The 25,045-nt window shown below is 40.2% G+C and overlaps 1 protein-coding gene across 1 annotated transcript in view; it reads left to right on the top strand.

Moving 5' to 3' along the window:
- klf5l (Kruppel-like factor 5 like) overlaps positions 1 to 25,045 on the top strand; it is an 81,469-nt gene that overhangs the window by 17,591 nt on the left and 38,833 nt on the right. Inside the window, exons 2-4 of the mRNA XM_041196048.1 lie at positions 2,365 to 2,460; positions 8,211 to 9,084; positions 11,300 to 11,359. Coding sequence (XP_041051982.1) covers positions 2,365 to 2,460; positions 8,211 to 9,084; positions 11,300 to 11,359 — 1,030 coding nt within the window. The remainder of the gene's footprint in view (positions 1 to 2,364; positions 2,461 to 8,210; positions 9,085 to 11,299; positions 11,360 to 25,045) is intronic.

A 25,045-nucleotide genomic window follows, 5' to 3' on the forward strand; every position in this document is an offset into this window, starting at 1 on the left:
TCTTCCCTAGGATGTCACCATATCTCGATTGGTAGTGCACCCTTAGGTTAAAATACTGTGGCTTCAGACTTCAGATCTTGCATGTAGAATCTAGGCATGCACTAAAGTCCTGTCTTGGTTAAGTGGTCATTAAATCTGTAATGAAAAATAGGTAGTCATGACCTTCTGGAAGAATGAGATCAAATGGATCTTCATCCAAACCTTGTGTGTTCTAGCAATAAATAGAATGCAATGTTCTATGAATACCTTTACATCAATATTCCTGCTATAATTTCTGCTGTGATTGAAATGGCTTGCATGATATCTACAATGAATAAAATAAAGAACAAGGGATGAGGGAAATTCAAAGGTCCATCTTTCTAAAAGTCATTACCAACATTCAAAAGATCAGTTCAATGGTAAGTCACTGAAGGCAAGATAGAATTTTCCTTTCACCATTTGAAAGGGAAGAAAGGTGGAGGTTGGTCTCCTCCAGTAACTCCTCTATATCACCTCATGGCTGTTAACATTGCAGTCTTTATGGGGCTCTTCCATCAGGTCCATTGTAGAGTTTGTTGGGAACATGTGTTGCGCATTATAAGAATACAAGGCAAAATAGGATATGTTATTACATAAACATTGTTAGATACTCATAATATCTCATTTACCAGTGAAATTAAATTAGCAAAGAGTTAGTGCACAAACACTTAGAATCATAGAGTGTTATTGTAAACATAGGTTTTGAGTCCTGCCTAGCTCAGCTCTCAATCTTCCAATTGAAGGCTGTAGAATCTTCCTGTGGGAAGAAAGGGGGACAGCTACAATGAGGCAAGAGTCATAACCAAACCATCTCTCTTGCCTCCTGAAAATCAAATACAGAGACAATTGGTGGAAACTTGAGGGTAATCACCCTCATATTTACCTCAAGGATTGATTCAGCTCGGAGGGTCAAAGTCGATGGACCATTTACAAAGGATGAAAATTAGACTGCAAGCATTAGATACAAAGCTGCAGAAGTGTTCTACTACCTATTACTAGTCAGGTCAATACCCCATCCGGCTTGGCCTCAGTGCTACCCTGGCCCAGAGAAAAGTTCAAAAAGCCATTTGACAGCTGAAAAACAATAAAGCTCTGAAGCAAATGGAATCCCAGCTGAAATTCTGAAACATGGTGGAGATACATTCCTGGCACAGCTGCACAACCTCAGACCCTAAAATTCCTTATCACTTTGAAAATGGTCATAAACCCTGACATTCAACAGGATTGACTGCCCCTGGAGTGGAGAAAATAGGAGATTTTATTGAGGTTTTTAAAATGATGAAAAATTTTGATTGAGTGAAGATGAAAAGATTATTGGAGATGGTTGTGTGGCAGTAATGTCACTGGACTAGTAAATCCAGAGGCCCAGGCTAACGTTCTGGGTCACAAGTTCAAATCCCACTATGAAGCTGGTGGAATTTAATTCCATTAATAAATCTGGGATTGGAAGCTAGTCTCAGTAATGATGACCATGAAACTATCATTGATTGTCAGGAAAAGCCATCTGGTTCACTAATGTCCTTTAGGGAAGGAAATCTGTCATCCTTACCTGGTCTGGCCTACATGTGACTCCAGATCCTCAGCAATGAGGTTGACTCTTAACTGCCTTCTGAAATGGCCCAGCAAGCCAGTCAGTTCAAGGGCAATTAGGGATGGGCAACAAATGCTGGGCTTGTCGTGATGTAGATGTGATGCCCACATTCCATGAAGGGACAAAGAAAGAAAAAGGTTGTGGGGAGGGGGGTGTGCAGGCGGTGGTTGTTGAAACACAAGCTATTGCGTCTTTTAAGGAAAAAGTAGATAATTATTTGAAGCAGAGTAAATACCAAGCTATGTGTAGGAGGAAGGAAATAGGTTTGTAGCTTTCATTTTGTCTTGCTGTAACTGAGAGCTAGCACAGGCACAATGGGCAAATTACCTCCTTCTATGCTATAAATATCTATGGTTCTGTAATTGGAATTGTCCAGGTTTCAAAGCAGGATGTTGAAAGCATTACATCGCCTTTGTGAGTCAGATCATTGACATGCATGGTGAGGGCCTCCAAACATTGAATGTTCTCCTTAATTATTAATCTGAGATATACAGAAAAGGAGGGAAAGGTGGGGGGCTGGGGAAGGAGAGAGACATGCGAAGTTAAAGGGAGAGAATCTCCTCACTGAATCCCAGTTGCATGCTTCTTAACCAGAGTATTGGTTATGAATTAGGAGCTGCCTGTTTCTTGCATATGCCCTGAGGAGGTCAATGATTGGATTGCAGGAGGAAAACTCCTCAGACAAAAGCTTATTGTGATGTTATGTAGAAAATAAAACTTGCATTTAAATATTCTTTAATATTTTGTTTGTCTAGGCCAACATATTTCTAGGAGAAGATACCATTAAATCATCAGGTTTACTGAAATCACATTTACTGCAATTGTTACAAACTACATCTTCTCCAAGTCAAGTAAGTTTACATTTTTCATTTTACATAAGTTTTAATTACATTCATTTAGAAAATGTTTACAATGCAAAAACTCGTGCTCAGCACACAGATGAAATGGTATACAAGTGGATAAGAGGGACCTGAATATGAAGTGTTATAAGTTTGAAGAGGGGATAGGACCAAGGCCAGTGTTAACTTGTGTCATCGTAAAAATACTGGTAGCTCAGGGGTAGCAAAAGAATACAACTTCTAACGTTTGGAAGATTCTAATAAAGAAAACATTCAGGAATTATAACTGATATAACCAGTTCTCAAATAACTAATGCAAGTTCTGATTGGATTTTTGCAGTTAATTTTTGTTAAAAAGCAAATAACCTGATAAGTACTTAAAAATGAGAAATGTATATGTCAATAGTGATAAAGGTTTGTTGATTGTGTGCATATCTCTGCAGTTCCTGTGCTATTTTCCATTACATACCAACAGGAACCAATTTCATGAACAGATGTCTGGTTGTTAAGCTATATCATTGTGTACTTAATGCTTTTTGTGATATGTTCTTAAGTACACTCAATGATCGTTGACTGCAGCAAAACACAATTGCCCATTCATTATCCTTTCCCTGGGAGGACAGCAATAGATAGTTTATGAATTCCTCATTTATTGCTTTCTTCATGAGTTGATTAAACGTAAGAGAAAAATGAATTATTTGATCAGATTTCTCCCTAAGCATCTCAGAAAATCTATTGGCATCAAATGGGCACTTCATTGTGACACACATTTAACAGCTTGAATCTTATGGGAGTTGTTGAGTTCAAAAAATGAGATATATTTTATGATGTTGTGTGCTATCTAATGGAGTCCTGCTGCAGTTGTGTGGAAGGGCAGATCTCATTCAGTGCTTCCAGATCAGGTTTTTGCTGTCCATTTTCCCATGTGCAGAATCTCTGTAGAGTGAATGAATCAACTCCAATACAATTTTTTAAAATAATACGGAAATAATGTTAAATATGTCTGAAACTCTTAGTCTGAGATCTAATTTGATTGATGCATGCATGCTATGTCTTGCCATTGTAGATTCTTGAAATATTGAGCAGTAAGAAAGCTGTCTAGAACTAAGAACAGATAACCGGAGCCACTTGTTTCACTATATTTTTGTTTCATCAAAGCTCCAATCTATGACCAATACAAAGTTATGATCTGATCAATATCACAGAGTGTAATGCTTTAATCTATAATGAAGAAGGCTATAATTTGGACTAGTATTCGAAAGATAATGATCTCACACATAATGCAAAGCATGATGATCCAGTCCATAACAGACATCTGTGATCTGGTCTACAGTGCTCCTATGTATAATACTCAGAGTATTTTCATCCAGTCTATAATGGAGAGTAGGTTCTAATCTAGAAATATAGAGACTGAGCAGAGCAAGCCTTTGGCCAGAATTTCACTCTTCCCCACCCGTGGGTTTTTAGGCGTGGGGTGCACAAAATTGAAGGAACGGGATTCCCTCTGGGTTCCCGCCCACCCCGACCATGCAGAGATTTTATGCTGGGGCAGACAAGGCCTCGGACTGGAAGCCCACCCTTGCCCCAATTGAAGCCCTTAAGCGGCCAATTATTGGCTACTTAAGGGCTGTTTCCCACCCAACCTCAATTTTTAGGCTTATCTAGCATGCAGGAAGCTTGATAAAGAAGGGGTCTAGCTCTCGGGCCGGAAGCAGGGGGGGCACCTACATCAGAAGCCCTCTCCCCACTCCTTAAGGTCCAAAGGCTACTGGACCGTCCTCCCACAACAACCTTTCCCTGAGACACCAATGGCCCCCTTTGTACATCCCCCGCTGTCCCCCCAGCCTTCCCTACCCTCTCCGCCCTGGGATCCCTTAAACTTACCTTGTCCTCTGGTCCCAGGACTTAGGCTGAGGCAAGTTGGTTCACTTCCTCTTCAGTCCACTGCAGCTCTTGTCACTGCAGGGACTGAAAAGTTAGCCGGCAGCTCTCTAAAGTGGAAATTCCTCCTAAGTGAGGGGAGGAAGTCCTGCCTGCAGTCACTTAACACTCATTTGAGCATGAAATGGCTGCAAGACACTTTGAGTGTATTCCCCACCGACTGTTTGGATGGCAGTAAGGGAGACCCTGCCATCCGAAAAATTCAGGCCTAATTCCTAATTCTCGAGTTAGAAGGTATAGGCTTCAGACATTCCTGGATCTGCTTGTGTAGTGTCCCCTGCATCATTATATGGGTTGTGGGAGTACATGAAGTCTCTTCCTGTATAGTACTAACCACCCTATCAGCTGATATAAAGGTGGTTTTGACCACAGAAGGAGCACTTATGTTGCAACCTGTCAGACTATTTATCAGTCTGCAAATCCTTCCACAACTTCATGAGAAGAATGTGAAGATGTAAAAACAATAACCTTGATGCACATAGATTTAGCACAAGGTAAGAAAACAATGTGAACCTAGGAATGAATTATAAGGCAACAATGACACAGAGGGCTATAGCATCTTGGACAATGGAGCTAATTTATGATTTATGAATATAATGTGAATCTTCTTTTGAGATGGTATTACTGCAAGATATTTATTTAAATATGGTGACTGACAAATTTATTTAAATAGAGTTGGTGGGAGAGGAAAATAAATGACTATGAGGGAGATTAGTGTGAAAATTTAATTTCATATATAAAGGCATCATGAAGAAAAAATGTTGTTACGTAGCAAGTGTTTAGGATCAGGAATGCACTGCCTGAGAGTGTGGTGGAGGCAAATTCAATCATGGCTTTCAACAAGGTAATGGTTCATTATCTGAAGAGAAAACATTTGCAGGGCTATGGGGAAAAGGCAGGAGAGTGGGACTCACTGAGTCGCTGTTGCAGAGCTCTTGCAACCATTCTATGATGATGACATGTTGAGACAGTCGGTAGTAGAAAAGAGCTTTTGAAACATATTTATTCGAACTAGTGGCTAAAAAAAAAATCAAGGCTTCAACCATTTCTAAAGACACGCCCAATACTATTCTGGCAAAACAATGTTTAACAGCTAGTTATTATCTATATGTGGAAACCTCTAAAAAGAAACAACTTGTATTTATTTAGCACCTTTCATGATCTCAAGATGCCCAAATGAAGAATTAAAGAGCAACCAGTGCTGACCATCCAACATCCCCTCCTGGCCCCTGCGTTAGCTGATATTTTCAATGGTTCTCTCCCTTCAGGTGTTGCCCCTTTCTCCTTTAAATCAACTGTCATCACCCCCCAAAATACCTACCCTTGACCCCACTGTCCTTGCAAGCTACAGCCCCAACTCCAACCACCCTTTCCTCTCCAAAGTCCTTGAACATATTGTTGCCTCCTAAATTCATGCCCATCTTTCCCAGAACAACATATTTGAAAGTAGCCATACAGTTGCCTCGGTGCTAATCTCTGGAATTCCCTCCCTAAACCTCTGTGCTTCCTTCCTACCTCTTGTTCCTCCTTTAAGGGGCTCCTTAAAACCTACCTCTCTGATCAAGCTTTTGGTCATCTGAACTAATGTGGTTCAGTGTTATATTTTGTTTTAAAATGGTTCTGTAAAATACCTTGGGGTGTTTTATTATGTTAAAGGTATTATATAAATATAAATTATTATTGTTGTAATGCAGGAAATATGACAGTTAAGAAGATGATCTGTTTTTATATTATTTGAGTGATAAATATTGGCCAGGGAGAACTCCCCAGCTCTTTTTTTGAAATAGTACCATGAAACCTTTTATATCCACCTGAGAGGGCAGAGGGACCTTGTTCTAACACTTCATACAAAATACAACATCCCCAACAGTACAGCACTCCGTCAGTATCTACACTAGTGTGTCAGCTTAGAGTTTCTGCTCAAGTCTCTGGAGTGGATCTTGAAACCACAACCTCCTGACTTCAGTGCTGTCATTGGGCAAGATCAGGTAGCAAATGATAGGTTGAATGATGCCAGTATAAGAATAGAACAATCAAAAAAAATTTCCAACAGGTTACTGCAAAAAGCACACTATGGAAATTGAAAATATTTGAAATACTATGCACTTCACATAATAATATTAAGCAGCAGAACTCAAATGAACAGCTTGAACCATGTGATAGAAATGAGAGTGCTGATGGTCTTTGTGCTTCTTGACTACTTTGACAATTTTATTGTGCAGCATAGGCTGAAGTGTGAATATGAACCACAATGGGAAGATTACTTAAGAGGGGACAATTATTTCTTCCCAGGAAAAGAAAGGAGAAAAGCTGAAGGAGTATTAATGAGTATTAAAAGATCTGGGCAGAGTTTGTTGGAAAATGTACAGCTTTCAATCGCTCTTATTCAGTAGAGTACGCTCATTATTTATAGAGGTATTCCTGGTATGGCAGAGTAGCTGTGGACTCCTGGTACGACCACCCGATGACCTTAAACTCCCTTCTATGTAGTTGTTAGTTAAGGCTGGAAAAACTGAATGAGATCCAAGAAATATTGCCATGAAATTGTTAATTACTCCCATCGTACAGAAGCTATTAGAAAAAATACAGGAAATCTTGTCTTGACAGTTATGGTTTTGAAATATGAAGTCACTCTGATTAGGAGAATATCTAATATATTCTTTTCTGGAACCACAATCTTGAATTAGTCAAGCAATACACAGATTACAGTCAGTAAACACCCCCACACAGACTTTGGCTGCTGCAGTTAAATGCGATCTGGGTAATATATAGATGGATACTATGCCATTTTTATGATGAAAATGCCCCTGAAACCAGTCTAATGTCAGGTTTCATGGTGTCATAAAGAATTATAGCAGCATACCTAAGCAATAGTACCTTTTGTACTACTTACCTGGACTGTCAGTGTCATTGAAAAGTCAAATATCTAAATTTAATGTAGAATGATCTAAAGGTGCTTAGATTGAGAAGTAATCAGGTAAAATGAAAAGTGCTGATATTCTTCAACATAAAGTGATAATCGCTCTGATGGTTAACTTTATGGCAATGTAGGAGCATGGGTCCTACTGTGACCTCGAGTGATAAGCTAACAGCGTATGTCCTTGAATGCCCTCTTAGTGAATTTCTGATGTCATGGCATTGAGCAGATATTATTGACAGAATAAAATGCAACTTTCACCCAACTGCTTGTTTCAAAGCAGCAGGCCTGGAAATAACTTGTCTTTTTGCTTTCAGTCATGGAAACTACATGCCACAGAGTTCTTTAAAGTGGGAAACGGGGGAAGCCTTTTTAAAAACCTAGAACAAGACTTTCAATAAATGAATAAATGCAGTGGAGAGACCACCTTAATAGTTGCCATTTGATTCATTAGGAAAATAACTTTTTTTATGGAGCTTATCACCAGTGCCTCCAAGTTGTGGTGTAACTCCCATGCAAATATCAGCTAATGCTTTCTGCAAGTAATAACCAGCCTCTCCTGTTAGGAAACTATGTTGCATTGCACTGCTTTAAACTGTCTTAAGAAGGTCTTTGTTTACAATAGGGACTAGGCATTGGTTAATCTATCAAAGGTGCAATTTGAGTGCACTATGACAAAAGGGAATAAGAGACTGGCTTTCTATTTTAGGACATCTTTAAAAATCATTGATGTTCATTAGCATTAATGTATGTTAAATAGTCAATTGAAAATCAAATACAAAAATATTTTAATATTTTGTTGTTATAGTATAATGAAACTCAAAGCCTTAGCAAAGTTGGCATCCTTTAATTATTTGACAATGTACCCAAAACAAATGCGTGTATTCATTTTCTTTAAAAAAAGGTAAGATCAGAAATGGACAAGTATCTCGCCCCACTGATTCCATCAGCTCCAACAGTTCTGGACCAGAAAAAATACAGAAGAGAGAGTGCATCAGTGGTAGATGAGTTTTTTGAGGAGCAGATAACATCACCATACAGTCTGAATATCAACCTGATCCTGCCTGATATCACCCACTTGAGAACAGGCCTTTACAGACCAACAAAGCAAGCTCTCCCACAAGTCAAGACAGAGCCGGTCACTAATTTCACCCAGTCCTGCACGTCCACCACGACGAATGCCCTGCCTGAATTCACCAGTGTGTTCAGTGTGCCACAGTCAGTTCCTGTGAATAATATCTTCATCAAGCAAGAAGCCTCTTCCCCTGAGCTACAACTGCCCGTCAGTTCGCATCAACCCCAACTGTATCAGATGCCAATCAATGCAGATGTTGTCAACATGCCTTTGAGCTCTACCCAGTCACTTGGCAACACTACAGTTATTCACAGTTGTAACAGTGTTACCATGTCAACAGGCATGGCTGGAGCAACCAGCCTAGCTACCCAGTCTGCAATTAAACACTTCCAGCCTGCTGTATCGACACCAAACAACTTTGTTGTGCCAGCTCAGTTTTATCAGCAGCAAACCTCATACCTGCCACCCTCACCACCAAACTCCCAACCTGGTAGCCCAGAAAACCAGCCTGACCTTATCAATACACTCTCGCCACCTCCATCATATGCTGCATCAGTAGCATCAAAGATAGTTCATCACCCACAGATGCATAGCCTTCAGACCAGCTTGCAACCCTGTCAGCCTGGCTTCCAGACAACAAAATACAGTCGACGTAACAACCCTGAGTTGGAGAAACGACGCATTCATCATTGTGATTTCCCAGGTATGAGAGCTTGGTGTATTAAAACTTTTTAATATATAATCTAGGTGATATAATCAAGGGTAATTACTATAATTTTAAATTCAATGTCATGTCTTTTTCATATTCTTTGGCTGCTGCCCCCTCCTCCTCCTCTATTAAAACATTAATTCATGCTGAGACGTGTTCTTCTGTACCTTTCTCCACTGGCCATTCTTCATATATAAACTTAAACGGCAAGCTTTGGAAATCTATTCCAACATAGAAGGCATCATAACTTAGCCTAAACCAATGCCAAACTGTACTTTCTAGCAGGGGATCATCTCAAAAGCAACTGGGGATGAGCAATAAATGCGGGCCTTGTCAATGATGCTCACATCACAAGAATGAATAATAATACTTAAAAAAAAATCAGAAAAGAGCAAGAATCAACTGTGATTTTTGCTTTATCAGCTTCCTGGGCAGGAGCAGTGAAGTCAATTGTACCAGCCGTGCTTCTATTCTAACTGAGATCAGGTAAATGTTGAGACTAGTGAATGTATCTGCAATCTTCTTGGTCTATGTAGCTCAGTTTTACATTATTGAGGGCTTTTTATCATGAACCAGATGTAATGTCAAGTCTTATGGAAATGGTTGCAATTCTACAGGTGATCAAGACATCAATCTGCTTGCCAGTACACATGCAGTTCTCTCTGCAGAAAAATTTGATGAACTTTTCAAGTAGTCAACTTACCTGCTCCTCCATTTTTATATACACAAGTTTTGGATAGTTAAATCATTAGGTCATTTGGTCTTAAAAATCCAAACTGACTCATTGCAATAATGTCATTTGTCTCCTGTGTGATGTTTTGAGTCTGAATTCAGAAAATAAAAAGCCAACTCTGCCATTTCATAATTACCTCACAATGTTTTGAGAATCAGTCTGGGATTGAATCTCCATATGGGGTTCACCTCTTCATCCGCTATGACTTTGGATGAAGAGCCACAGAAACTTTGGAAAAAGGGTGTAAACACCAGTTACGAACCTTCTGCAGTTATTCCATCAAAACTTGTGGCAGCCGAGTGGTAGATTCGCATCCTCTATGTTTGCGCTTTGCAACGGACACATATGCAGACAAGTCTGCAGGATTTGGATGAGGCGGCTAGATAACTTGTTCCAATATCTTGTAAATTATATTATGGAGAGAATTTTCCCCCTGTTGCGGAGGGGTTGTGCGGGGGCGGGCGTGGGAGGGCGTGGACCCGATCGGCGCCCCCAATTGGGTCCGTGCCGCCATTTTACATGAGCGGACCAATTAAGGCCCACCCAGCATGACGCATGCCTGGAAGCGCTGTGCACTCCCTGTGCGGGAGTGCACAGCGCTTCCAGGCATGCGTCACATGAGCTGGGACATGCCAATGAACTTTAATGAAAAAATGTATTTAATAAACCCTTCATGAAACCTCATACCGCCTGTGGATGAGGTTCCATGAAAAATACGAAGGCCCCCTGGGCTCTTTGCCTGCCCGCCAACCTTAAGGTTGGATGGACAGCTTTCTCAATAGCCTTAACTAGTTAATTAATGGCCTTAACAGGCCTTTGACAGTTCAGCGGGCTTGCAGGCCCGACGCCACCCCACGTCATTTTATGCCTCGGCAAGCGGGCCCCACCCCCATTCGCCAAGCCAAAAATTCTCCCCTATGTGTAGCAGCGAACCTCCTGTGACATTGGTCAGAGGTGGTCTTGTATCTGGAAAATGTTTGTGATGTTCAACTGTTAACCTGGCCTGTACCATTAATCTGGTAAATCCAGGTAATTGTAGCTATTTAAAAACTACTGAAATCAGTGAGCAATTGTAATTATTTATCAATTTAGTGCTGCATATCAATGACTGGCTTTATTTCTCGTTTTTCTGAAGAATGTTTAATACCTGCAACCAAGTCTGATGCCTGGTTTATGAAGTGTACATGAAGAAAGAGATTCTGACTAAAGAGAAAAATACTAGACCGAACGCTTGTACAGTTGTTTAATGATCTAATAATGATAGTTACTACTTCTAGTACTTAAAGTGATTGATTCTCAAAGTAGCTCAGCAGCTTCCTTCTGAGTGGAACTCCTTAGGTTGACAATTTAGTGTTCTGGCTGGGGAATTAGTAAGTTTAGCAGATTTTTTTTTTCAGCAAGGGGGTATAATTATAAATCTGAAATGACCAAAACCACATTTGAAACAGGATGTCATAGTAATGTATTTTTTTGCAGGCTGCACCAAAGTTTACACCAAGAGTTCTCACTTGAAAGCCCATCAAAGGACCCACACAGGTATGCTGATTTCCTTTACTATCATGTGTCAATGCCTGCATATATTCGATTTTATGCCATCAAAGCAATTGTGCAGTTTAGATGTTACATCACATTGAGCCCTCGAGGTTCAAGAATATGACCATAGAATTTGATTGAAGTCTCAGCACTTTACAGGACTGGGTATTGTATTGCTTGCTACTTCTACAAAAGTAAACACCCATATTTTAACTATTTTATACTTTAGTATTCTGGCATTTCTTAACATTTGCATGTACAATAAGTAGAACTAGTGGATAATAGCAAGAAGAATATTTGTGCTTTGTTAAAAATGGAATTTATTAATGCTGAATTCATTGTCAGGTCAATGGTTTTTAAACATTATCCTTCTAGGTCTTCAACTCTCCTCGATTTCCTTGTCACAAAGAAGAAACTAGTGACAGCAGACAACCCTGAAAGCCTTATTTTTCTTTCTTTCTTCCAATTTCCCCCTATTTTACTATCTTACCAAAGTACACCTCCTCTAATGCCAACCACTGTCCAGGTCTCCTGTTTGATACAAAAAAGATGTGGTCTGCAATGGGGTTATAACAATTATATTGAACACACTCAGCAATGGAATCCCAAATAAACTTCCATCAGATTTATCATCATAAAACAAATGTTTACATAAAACTGTATAGGTTTCTAAAAATATTATTTGTTTTTATATTAGCTAGTGGAATTCTATTAAAGTTTATTCTTTCAAAATCTTGTGATATTTAAATAAAGTAAAACAAATCATATACTGGATGCTATTATGAAACTGGGAAGGGCATGACTTCGCTGACTAATTGAGATTCGTGCAAAGCACATAACAGAATTACAAATTACTACTGATGCGGGGAGATTGTTCCTAGAAATTCCATACTTTGCTGTTAGGGGAGTAAGCAATGTCTACAAAACTGAGACAACATTATATGATGTAAGCAGGATCATCATTGAGACAGAGGTATATGGTGCATACAGGACTGTCACTGAGACAGCAGTACAGTATATCAAGACCTGACATTTAGTACAGTCTACTTGAGCATCTCTATGACCCTGCAACATACAAGCATGCACAACTTATTCCTGTTGTGCAATTCAGGTAACTTCCCCGACTTGTTCAGTCATCTGAATATGATCCTCTCCAATACTTGCCAGGTTGCTGCATGGATTCGATTGCAATGATCCTCTGTGGTCACACTGAATGGAATCAGCAAATGGGACTTCTTCCCAGGACTCATCCCTCAATTCAGCTCCTCTCACTAAATAACTATGATAGCTGAAAGCTGCGGAATGAATGCACTTTGGCAACTTCCCATTTGTTGGATGTAGAAATTATAGGGCAGGATTTTCCATTCATGTGGCAGGCAGGCCCCGGAGCGGCTGCAAAACGGACCACCGATTGCGATCGGGCCCCAACCACGGTTTCACGCTAACTGGCCAATGAACATGAACTCAGCACTGGGGATGGGAGGAGCATGAGCACTAAAGCCTGTGCATGTGTGGGGGAGCACACACTGAAAGCTCCCTGAAGGCACAGAGTGGCCTCAGAGAGCTGAAGAATTTTACAATGAAAAATAAAATTTTAAAAATAAGGGAAACATGTCCCCACATGTGTCTCAGTCATATGAACAGGTACATATTAAAAATGACATTTAAAAAAATTTATTTCTTTTTAATTACATTTGGGAACCTCATCCTGCCTGTGGATGAGGTTTCCTAAGAAATGCAAAGGCCACCTGGCCTATTTGCCCACCGGCCAAACATAAGATTGGACAGGCAGTGAAAAATACAAATCAATTGCTTGTTTAATGGCCTTAATAGGCCCCTTGACAGCAGGTACGCTGCCAACTCTCACGAGCACCCACCAAGCGAAATATCGCATGAGTACGCGATAACGTCAGGACGCTAGTCCAACATCATCGCGTACTATTTTCCTCCCGATCGGGGTGGGCCATAAAGTTCTGCCCATAGCTTTGATAAATGTAGGACTGTGGCTTTAAGAATAATCTTGTGTTGTAAGATCACATGATCTGTGTAAACCAATGTGTTAACAGCGCGGGAGCTTCTAGAGAGAGTTCTTCTTTAGTTATGGAGTTTTGATGCACACATGTAGTTGCTGCTGCTGTCTTGTAAATTAAGTTAAATGTGTCCACCAAGAAAAGTTGTCTGGAAGATCAACTCTATAACAAACTAGCGATGAGGATAAATCAGATTCGGTGCTGTACCTCGGCCGGCAATTGTGACTATCTAAGTTAATTAAAAGAAAAGAATCATCCAAAATTCCACAGTTTGGTAGATCAATCTCTTTGAGCCAGCAACAGACGATTGATCTCAATGTATAGAATGTCTTGTGTTCTATTTTCAAACCAACTAAATCATGGGGCAGGAAAAGAGGAGAACAATTCTCCTGACTATTTGTGGGAGCAAGTCCTACAGTTTAATTCGAAGCTTGACAGCCCCCAGTGCCCCATATTCGAAGACTTTCAGTGAATTAGTAGACCTCGTTAAGGGACATTTTCAACCCAAGCCCTCAGTCACAATGCAGAGATTCAGGTTCAATTCACGGAATAGAGCCCTGGGGGAGACCATTCCTAACTACTTGGCAAAATTAAAACAACTAATGAAATATTGTGATTTTGGTGAAACTCTGAATGATATGCTCAGGGATCATTTGGTATGTGGCATGTAGGTGGATGCTATTCAACGAAGATTGCTGGCTGAAGTGGATCTTGATTTTAAGAAAGCATTAGAAATAGTGCTTGCAGTAGAAAGCACTTTAAGGGATTCACAAGCAATTCAAGGGGCACAAAATGGTGCTGTTCTCCTAATTGGACAGCTGAAAGTGGCGTGAAAAGCCGGGACTCTGCTGCAAAGCGGGAAACAGCTCCTACTAACCAAAAAATGAGAGGAAACAGCTTAGCAACAAAGTCAAAAACTAATTTTTATCGACGTGGAATTAATCATTCTTCTAGCGATTGGCAATTTAAAAAAGTAGAGTTTTATTTTTGTCACGGAAGTGGACATATATTAGAGACATTGCAAAGTGAGATTTAAACAAGCTCCCAGACAACAAATGAAGTCCAATGAAGTATATTGTGTAGAAGAGCCAGAAACAACCAATTCTGACATTTATTCATTATTCAACGTAAAAGTTAGGAAGACAGAGCCAATTATTGTCACAGTGCAAATGAATGGTAAACCCTTAAAAATGGAAGAAGACACAGGTGCTCCTATCACTGTCATAGGAGAACACACTTCCAGATATTTAAATAAAGGTGACCAACAATTAAATTTGGAACAAACATCTGCCAAGTTGAAAATGTGCACAGGCAAAGAAATCTAGGTAAAAGGTATCACCAGAGTAACAGGCAAGGTGCTTCAGAAAGAGACTGGAGAGTTCAAGGACTACAACAGGATGAAAAAGGAGTATGTAAGCATTCAGTAACATGAAGAAATGAAGACTGTCTTAAACAACAATATGGAAGAACAGCAGAAGAAACCCAAGGAGACTTTGCCGAATTACAGAATTCAAGATGAAGCAAGTGAGCATCGTAAAGAAAAGGAAAACCTGTTGAAAGACCTTCACACACTACAAGGATCCCTCAGGTCAAAGTTTGTGCCTCTGAAAAAGTATGAAGAGAAACAGGAAGAATTTATTACCTCCCTGAACAAACTGAAGAGCCAGTTGGCAGAGAAGACACAGCAATGTTCAAGTTTCCAACAGATACAAGAAGGATACAGAAGAGCTGAAGAATAAGATAAATGCAGCTAAAGAGGCTTTAAATGCAAAAGAGCTTTCCAAGATGTGAGTAAATAATGAAGTCATGATTAGTTCAACTACTGAACTAAGACAAGTTGAAATTGCATCTGAGAGAAGTCTGGCCAACAGTGAAGTCAAAAAAAAAGGCTGTGACTAAATTCTGTGGTTAAAAAGAAGACACATAGAAAGAGGATGCAGAGTTACTGTTAAGGCACTGACTTTAAAAAAAATCATACTGTGTTGGATTCAACATTGCTCAAAACTCTCCAGTAACATGCTACCACTGCTGAGAATACAATGGCACAACAACACATAGCCAGAATTATCATACACGAACATCAGTCAATCACATGTCAATCCATCGATACAAGTACCAGTTCGCACCATTTGTTTTCCAAGAAATTCTGATAATTCCTCTATCTTTTTACAAAGGCGCTGTCTTCAGACAAGACTAAGCCTAATGCTTCCCAATTTGGAGGTGAAGGTGGAGAAAAGTCAAGGGAACCAAAAAAAGTGACTCATGATTTGCATTGTCATGAGCGACAATTTACTGTTGGACAGCAATATGTGTAAAGAATTTCTGTGAAGGACCAAAATGGATACCAAGTAAAGTAAGATCAGTGACCGGACTATTGTCGTACCACGTGGAAGTGGAGGGCCAGATCATCATAAGCATGTGGATCATTTAAGAAGAAGGGAGATACCCCAACAAAATGATGCTCCATCTGTAACCATTACTAAACCAGTGGTTCCTGTTGAAGCTGCTCAACCAAGGACAGACATGCCCGATGTCTCTGTTGGAGTGGAAGACACTGAACTACATGTGCCTAATGAGGTACCTGATGTCAATGCGGTTCCAGAAAATGTTTCCTACAAAAGAATCGGAAGTCGTGGACCTACGACGTTCCACACAGATCAGGAACCCACCTGAAAGACTGAACTTGTAATTTCATGACTTGTGTAAATATTGTAATGTCATAAGACAAATATTCTTGTAAATACAAAATGTACAGAAAAGTAAAAGGGAGCGGAATTTAGTAATTATGGTTTTGATAAATGTAGGATTGTAGCTTTAAGAATAATCCTGTGTTGTAAGATCACATGATCTGTGTATACCAATGTGTTAGCAGCATGGGGAAACTCTACAGAGAGTTCTTCTGTGGTTATGGAATTTTGATGCACACATGTATTTGCTGCTGCTATCTTGTAAATAAAGTTAAATGTGTCCACTAAGAAAAGTTCTCTGGAAGATCAACTCTATAACACTGGGCATCACAGTCAATTTGCATAAACAGCAAGTAGAAGCTTTCCCATTGATGTATGTCATGGGTTCCAAGTTGTTGCCTTCAGGCCACCTCATCCTTGGGAAGCTAGTGAGTCTGCACAATTGAATGGCGCTGTCTCTGCTCTGCAGAGGCTATGCCATGATTGATGGTGTTAAGTATCCTTCAGATTAGGGCACCTGTCACCTAGCTAATGCAGGCCCTTACAGTTCTCTGGTTAATATTACAGTGATCCCCTGTGTCTGAGTGGAAGGAACTGGAACCATAAAAATTCAGGGCCATGGCAAACTCACCTGCACAGATAATGAATGCTGTGCCAGCAATTGACTGAAGTTTGAGGTCTTCTTCTAAAATTTCATACTGGTGCCCTATGGCTTTGGACAGTGTGTTCTACAGATACAGTTCCTCAAATGTTATGAGACTGCTTCAATATTCTCTGGATGTGGACGAATATCTGCTCTTTTCTGCCATGATGGCCCATTTTTGTACCTGGTTGGCTCTGCTGTTATTATTCCACTTCTGTTTTCATAGAATACAGAGGTATGTCCATTGGATAGCTCATACCTGCTGTTCAGTCATTTGAAATGTTTGGGGATTCAAAATATCTTGGATGTCGTGAGGCTCTCAGCATATATGTAAAGCAGCTCTCACTGAACAAAAGTTTTAAAAAATTGCAAGGAAACTTGCAAGCAAAATGCAGAAAGCCAACACAAATATTTGGGGTGTTTTTGTGCTCAAACTCCTGAGATACATCAAAGTCAGGTGAACAGGGCTGTTCTGGGGCTCTTTTATATCCAGACCTAAGTCAACATTAGCACTTTGGAGGCACTAGCTAAAGCACGTAACTTGAGTTATTGAATGGGAGTACAAATATTGAAATGAGAAATAGAGGGTTGCCTGCATAAGTGGAAGATGGAGCTGCATATGCTTCTCCCAATGGAGCCAGCCAGGTAGAGAATGCAGGATGTGGGCTCGCTACCCACACCCTTATCCTGTGCTGGCATAAATTGCCAACATTGGGAATGGGGGTGGGCATCCTAGAATTAGGTCCTGCCCGCCATTTTTAAATGGATCTGGAGTCACCCAACCTCTACGAAAATCTAGCCCATAATTTAACGCTAAAGACTATATTGATTCCCATAATTCAATATTTCACATATTTGCCAGAAATTGCTTACACTGCTATTTTAAGCTGTTTAATTTAATCTTGCATTAATTGTTTTCCGACAACCTTATGGCTTTATTTTTACAGTCCTTTAGCAATACGTTTTTAGATACCAATGCTATTGGCTCAATAGATTTTCTAAACAAATAGCATTAATATGGTGGTTCCAGAGCAGATTGAATGAGTTATTTAGCCATGTAATTCATACTTCTGAATATGTTCTATTGTTTCTTCTAATCTCTAAATAAGTCATCCACTGCATTCTTCCTCTTGCATCCTTACTGGGAAACTCAACAAAATGTCCCTTACTTTGACTCCCTTCCCAGGGTCTCAAGACTTTCAATTCCTTCTCTCATTCAGTCTTTTCTTCCTAATACATTCTCCAGTTTTTTTAAATGGTCAAGCCTAGCATTACCTGACCACTCCTTGACGTATCGAATTTATTTTACTCATTTCAACTTTACTGGTGTATGGGGCAATTAGCCTTGTCCCTTTACCTAGGTTTTATCAATTTTTCAAATGTTCAGAGCACACAAAATGACCTGCCAAGAAAATGGACGTTCTAAGATAAGCTTGCGTTAATGTTTTGCTTTCTATCAATATCCCAAGCAATATTACGACAACAGAAGGATATCCAATAACAGCAGAATAGAAAATGCTTTCCTATCTTTATTTAAAATTAGGTCAATAGTCTTTCAACAGTCATGGCAAGATGACATTCTTCTCATTGTTATATAAACCAAAAGTCATCCACAGCTATGCCAAAAGATTATCCACAAAGCACATTTGTAACTTCACCGTTTTGTATCGGAGTGTTTTCATTAGCATTAAAGCACAGCACCTAATTCTTTGACTGTATCAGCCCTCAGAGTCTCCACATGTCTTAGCTTGCTCTTTAGCATCAAGTACAATGCTAGATAAACAAAACCACCCACACATACACCAGTCAAATATTAACAAGCATGACTGACAAAGTAGATCCCAGAGCAAGTTATTTAAACTTAGTTTCATGGCCAATATATACAATCCAACATGCATACAATCAGGTTCCAAAATGAATACAGTATCCATTGTACTATATCGAAATCTGGTGGGAGTTACAAAAACAGTTGTGTTAGAAGAGGGATTAAGAGGAAGTAATTGCATAATGGGCACCGCTGTAGATTAGAAATTTCAATTGGTGAAACTCATGTACAAATGCTTAATATAGGTAAAACTTTTTAACATTTGCATAAGTGAAAGAAATGTAAATATTTACGTGGACTTCATCAGTTGGAACTTCTGTCCCTACAGTGGCATTTCTTGCTTTAATTGCAATACTGCATGCTGGATCAGTTGCAGACATTACCTGTGTTGCAGCACTGTAATCATATTCTATTTTGACTATGCTATGCTCTATTGCCTCCAATGCTATAGTGAGGTGAGTGAGTTTGCTGTAATGCAAGCACTTCAAGTGCATGATGATCATTCATGTAAACCAGCGTGTTATTGAAATGAAAATTGTCAAGTCTCTGTCTCTTTTCTGATTGTTAATCACATGTTGTACTGTCCACAAGATTAGTAGCGACCAACTTAGAAAGACAAAACAAGAAATAATTCATATTTTCCTGTCAGCTGCACCTTCAATCTTCAATCAAGAAGCATTAAAAAAGCGGGTACTATAAAACAACTTATCTACCAGATCAATGTCCTGAAGCCCTGGCATCTAATCCCACTTGCCACCATAATTCCTATTTTTCAACAGCTCTATGTATATACCTTAGGTCAAGTCTGCTTCTCCACCTCTGGCTATTTTTGTCTATTCATTTATTCATTCTTGGCATGTGGGTCACGCTGGCAAGACCAGCAATTGTTGCCCATTGCCAGTTGCCCTTTAGAGGATGTTGGTGAACTACCTTCTTGAACTGCTCCAGTCTGTGCGTTAAAGGTACTTCCACAGTACTGTTAGGTAGGGAACTCCAGAATTTTGACCCAGCAGCATTGAAAGAATGACAGTAGATGGTGTGTGACTTGGAGGGAAACTTAGAGGTGGTGGTGTTCTAGTATGCCTGCTGTCCTTATCCTTCTAGGTGGTAGAGATCGAAGGTTTTGGAAGTGCTATCAAAGAAGCCTTGGCAACCTGCTATAATACATCTTGTAGATGGTACGCACTGCGGACACAATGTGCCGATGGTGAGGGGACAATGCTATGAGGGTATCAATGGTATTTATTAATTCTGATACATTTTAACTATGTTTAATTGAAATTTTATAGCATTAGGCATATTATTGCAAGCTGTTATGAATTAAGAGAGCTATGCCATTGCCTGCAAATTGTAAAGCAAATCAGCCATCAGCAGTCACATAATAGTGTGAAAGAGACAGTTTCTCAATCCAATAGGTCATTCAGTTATCATCATTACAATTCAATGCTCCTACCCCGACTTTGGTTGCAGACTTATAAATAAAGAGGTACAGGCACCTCTCTATTCAACAAAGTACAAAGACTACAACCTCAAAGTGTTGTCTTCTCACTAACCCCCCCCCCCCCCCCCCCCCCCCCCACTTCAACTATGACAAAGATTAACAGTTGTTATTGGCAGTGTTTTGAGTTCAAACATTGGTGGGCTTTCTCATTGTATGTCTTTATTGAACTGATATAAAAGGGCAACTTACAGAGAGATTGTCTTATGGCAAAGCTCACATGACTATGGCAAGCCAAATAGGATATGTAGTACTGTTGCATTTCAAAACCCAAACACCCACCTTTTCATAATGAACAAAAGACCCAAACATCTCCCTTTTCCTAATGAACAAAAGACACGATAATGTGTAACTGTGAGTTACCCAAGTTACCCACTATATGCCCACTACTCTCTTGCATTAACAACTGTTTGCTCTGCTAGTCAGTCTCTGCTTCTGCATTGCATACATAGTCTTTAAATTGTGCAGGTCTCTTAATGGTCCACCTGCGCAGTATCATTGGCTGTTCATCTGGGTGACATTCCTTGTCCAGGGAGTGTCCTTCCTATGGCACTTGTTGCCGCGGTAATTTGTTGTTCCATTGCCATTGGTGGGTATACTTGGACCTCTGGCTTTGATGGTGGTTATGTACTCAACACAGCTGGTGAGATCCTTTCTCCCTGACTGGTCGATTGCTATGAAGAAACAGCTTCATTTGTTGTGTGCATATGCCTGTGGTTGCATCAGTATGTTTGGTCGTTCACTTCTATTCGCGTAGGCTCGAGGTGACAATGCACATGTCCCAAGTTTCCACGTGGGCTGACTCCTGTTGAGAGCGTTGAAGGTTTATACTCTGACTGTCTCTCCAATGCTCAGCTCTGGCAATGGTTTGGCAGTCGTGTCAAAATGAAATTTGGCTTTCTGCCATTTTACCTTGATTTTTTCATTTATGTATGTTAATACTTCTGGCTTCAGTAGCTTTTTTGTTATTGGAAGAGTAGTTTGGGTGTGAATTTACATTAGTCTTTATACTGGACTACTTTCTCCACTCGAGGATTGCATTATGTACATCTTTGCTAGATTTGCTTGATTTCTTGATGACTCTTTCGCCAATTTTTACTGTCGCCTCAGCCTTTCCATTCAATTGGGGATACTCGGAGATGAAATGTAGTGTTGAATTTCCCAATACTTTGTGAAACAGCTGAATTCTTCACTCATGAACTGAGGGCCAGTGTCTGGAATGCCATAACAACTGAAGTATGCTTTCAAGCATTCTACTATTTCTCCTGTCATCGTTGAAGTCAACTGGTCTAACTCCAAGTAGTCAGAATAGTCTACAGTGACAAGATAGTCAGTTCCTGCTATAGTGAAGAGGTCTACTCCCAACTTCATTCATGGTCTGTCTGGAATGTCATGCATCTTTAATGACTCTCTAGCTTGTTTAGCTTTGTCCTTATGACAAGCATCACATTTGCCAATGTGCTCTTCAATTTCATTGTCCCTGTTTGGCCAGTGGAGCACTTCTCTTGCCTTTATAAGACTCGATTTGATTCCATTATGGCTTGCTTGGATACGCTTCAGCATATCTCCTCTCATCTCCTTAGGGATGATGACTCTATTTCCTTTGTACAAGATGCCATCTTGGGCACAGGTGACAAGATGTTCTCAGGCCATCCTTTCATCACTACTTCTTGTAGCACTTGGAAAGTTGTATCTTGTTGGGTAGTTCTCTTGATTTGAGCAAGTCACTTGTCTGTCAGATTCAATGTCTCTGCTGGGCTGATGACTTCCAGATCTGTTGATTTGAGCTGTTGCTTCACATTGAATCTAGAAGATTTCACATTCTGTTGTAGCATCCTCAACTTTCTTCATGGGAAGTGCTACTCTCAACAGGATGTCTGCAACATACAGCTGTTTCCCTTGCTTGTATGCCACATCTAGATGATATCTCTGTAGATGAAGTAACATTCTTTGCAGATGCTTTGGAGTAGATAGTAATGGTTTGAAAAAAATGCTTTGAACCAGCTTGTGGTTCGACTCCACTGTTACTTTGCCTCTCCCAAGCAGGTATTGATGAAAATGCTCAAGAAAAATCAATAGCCTGGCACTCTTTCTCAATCTGAGCATAATGTCATTCCGTTCGCGTTAGTGCCCTGGATACAAATGTGACTGATTATCCATGCTGCATTACGATTGCGCTAAGACCGGTCCTGCTGGCGTCACACTGCACTGTGACTTCCTTATTTATTCCATAGTACTTCAGCACTGGAATTGTCACCACTAACTGTTTGATTTCAGTGAACGCTGCTTCTTGCTCTCTCCCCAACTGCATCTCTCCTTGGTGTGCGCTTGCATAATGGTTCACACTGCGATGACAAATTGGGCAAAAAGTTTGTTAAATAGTTTACGAATCCAACAAATCATTGCACTGCTTTCACATCTGTTGGTCACTGCATTGCTGCTACAGCTCTCACCTTGTCGGAACCCAAGTGAAGACCTTTTGCTGTCAGTACATGACCTATGTACTTGACTTCAGTCATCTCCAGTTGCAATTTTTTCTTGTTAAGCTTCAGGATGATCTGGCGAGCTGTCTCTAGCAGTCATACTAAATTCTGATCATGGTCAGTTATTGCTTCTTCTATTCTGTCTCCACATTCATAGATTAGTAGATCATGCACTATTGCTTCCACTCTGGAAAGATCACTGACTACCTCATGCTGTCAGCGTTTATCCTCTTCTGGAATGGTGGAAATGCCAAACTACATGCGCAACCACCTGTGTCTCCAGAATGGTGTCCAGAATGTAGTTAGAGAGCTGCTGCTTTCATCCAGCTTCACTTGCCAGTAACCATCCTTCGCACCTTGGCAAGTTACAGCAAAATTCCTTCAATGGCTGGCATGGGATAGTGAGATCGCTGCAGCGCTTTATTTAGATTCTTTGAGTCTAAGCATACTCACCGCTTTCCAGGTTGTTTCACTGCTACCATGCTGCTAATCCAGTATATAGGAGTTATCACTCTCTTGATTACTCCTTTCTTTTCCCAGCTCTTCCATGTTGTCTTTTACGCTTGCCTTGAGGGCAGCTGGAACTCTTTTCGGCAGATGCTGAATTTGTCTTAAACTCTCATCCACTTCTAGATGATATTCTTCTGGTAGACATCCCAACCATGTAAGCACAGCTTTGTACTCCTCTAGGATCTGTTCTGCAGTCAATAGTTTTGTGTGTGATGATACATTGTAAATCTCTGTTGGCACATTCAGAGTTACCAGTCCAAGCTTTAGATTTGCTTCAGGTGAGATGAGTGGCTGTTGCATCCCATCTATGATCTGAAACTCTAGATTTTCCTTCTTGCCATTGCATTGGGCTCTCAGGCTAATTTGTCCTCTCGGTATGAATATCATGTCATCATTTCACCTCAACCTCACTTTTGAGGACTTCATTTTCAGATCGCCATGTTGCGCCACTTCGCACAGGTCTGTGAAGGTCATGATGTTGCATGACACACCAGTGTCTATCTGACACTTCTTGTTTGCTTAATACTCTCCTGAGGTTTATGACTGTTACAGTGATGACCATTTATCACCTATAGACTTGACGGAACCAACCTGTTGTATGGTGTATAATGCTCCATCAGACTCTTCTGCTGATATCTCTCCAGTAGCCATCTGTATAGGCTTGTTTTTCTTTCTAGTCAAACACTTGTGTGCTTCTTGCAGTATAAACACTGCTTTCCCCATGCTGAGAAATCTTTCTTCCGCAGCATTTGCATCCTGTCCTTTGTCCATGATTGTTCTGCTCTTTCAGCCTGGTCTGTCCTGCCATACATTTGCTCTGCCTGACATTTTACAGCCTCCACATTTCTACACATGTCTATCACTTTTCTGAGCGTAAGTTTCTCCTCTTTCAGAGACTTTCTCTCACTGAGAGATCCTGTAGACCAAAGACAATTTGATCTTTAACCAGATCATCTTTTAGTTGCCCGAATTCACATGATTCTGCAAGCTGTGTTACTGCGGTCACATACTATTCAATGGGCTCATTTACACCTGGAGCTCTAGTATTGAATACATAGCATTCATAAGTAACGTTCACTCGGGATTCAAAATGTGTGTTCAAAGCATTCAAAATCTCTGTCGTCTTTTTCTCTTGTTCATCGGATAGATTTAGGGTGGAATACAGTTTCTGGCAGTCCATCCCTAGCAGTGCTAGAACTGTGGCTACTTTTATTGGTTCTGGCTTGTTAATTAGATCTGTTGCCACCTCAAAGTTTTGCCATTGCAAGTGGAAACATTGCCAGTTCTGCTAAATATTGTCTTTCATTTCTACCAGAGAAGGGAGAGGGGGAGTTTACAGTCATGTTAACTCACCCAGTATTTGACGTGCAGCCTTTGGTTTGAGTTTGCTTTTTCTTCTTTTTTTTAAGCAGCATTTAGCAGATTTGAACATTTCTGTGTGCCTTTCTGAGCTCTGGTTTCTCTGTAGTATTTTCAGGATTTAAAAACTCTATTTTATCTCCACTTGTGACACCATGTTTCAAGTTCAAATACAGCTGTGCTTTCTCATTGTTGGTCTCTATTGAACAGATGTAAAATGGCAGCTTACAGAGAGACTGCCTCATGGTAGAGCTCACATGATTACGGCACGCCAGATAGGACATGTAGTACTGTTGTATTTCAAAACCCAAACAGGCAGCACTGAGCAATGAATGCCACTATGGAAGGATCAACTGCTCGAGTGGGCTGCATATGCTTATTCTGCCTTATATGAAAAATTCTTCCCAAACATTGGGGAAGCTCCAAACTGAAAGCCCTTATGGTTATTTTTAAAAGCCTCTGCAATGCACAATCCGTTTTGTTTCGCTATGCTCTGCAGTGCTGTGAAATCTCTCCAAAATGCAAAATAGGATGAACCCTCAGGTCACTGGCAGCCTTGCCATTTGTTTCTTGACTTTAAGGACACAGAGTTCTGTAATATGAACAAGACTAAGGCATTTAAATAAGTGAAACCCACCCGATTAAATGCCCTCC

This window comes from Carcharodon carcharias, chromosome 9 (genome assembly GCF_017639515.1).
Source record: "Carcharodon carcharias isolate sCarCar2 chromosome 9, sCarCar2.pri, whole genome shotgun sequence".
In the NCBI taxonomy this organism is placed as follows: Eukaryota; Metazoa; Chordata; class Chondrichthyes; order Lamniformes; family Lamnidae; genus Carcharodon; species Carcharodon carcharias.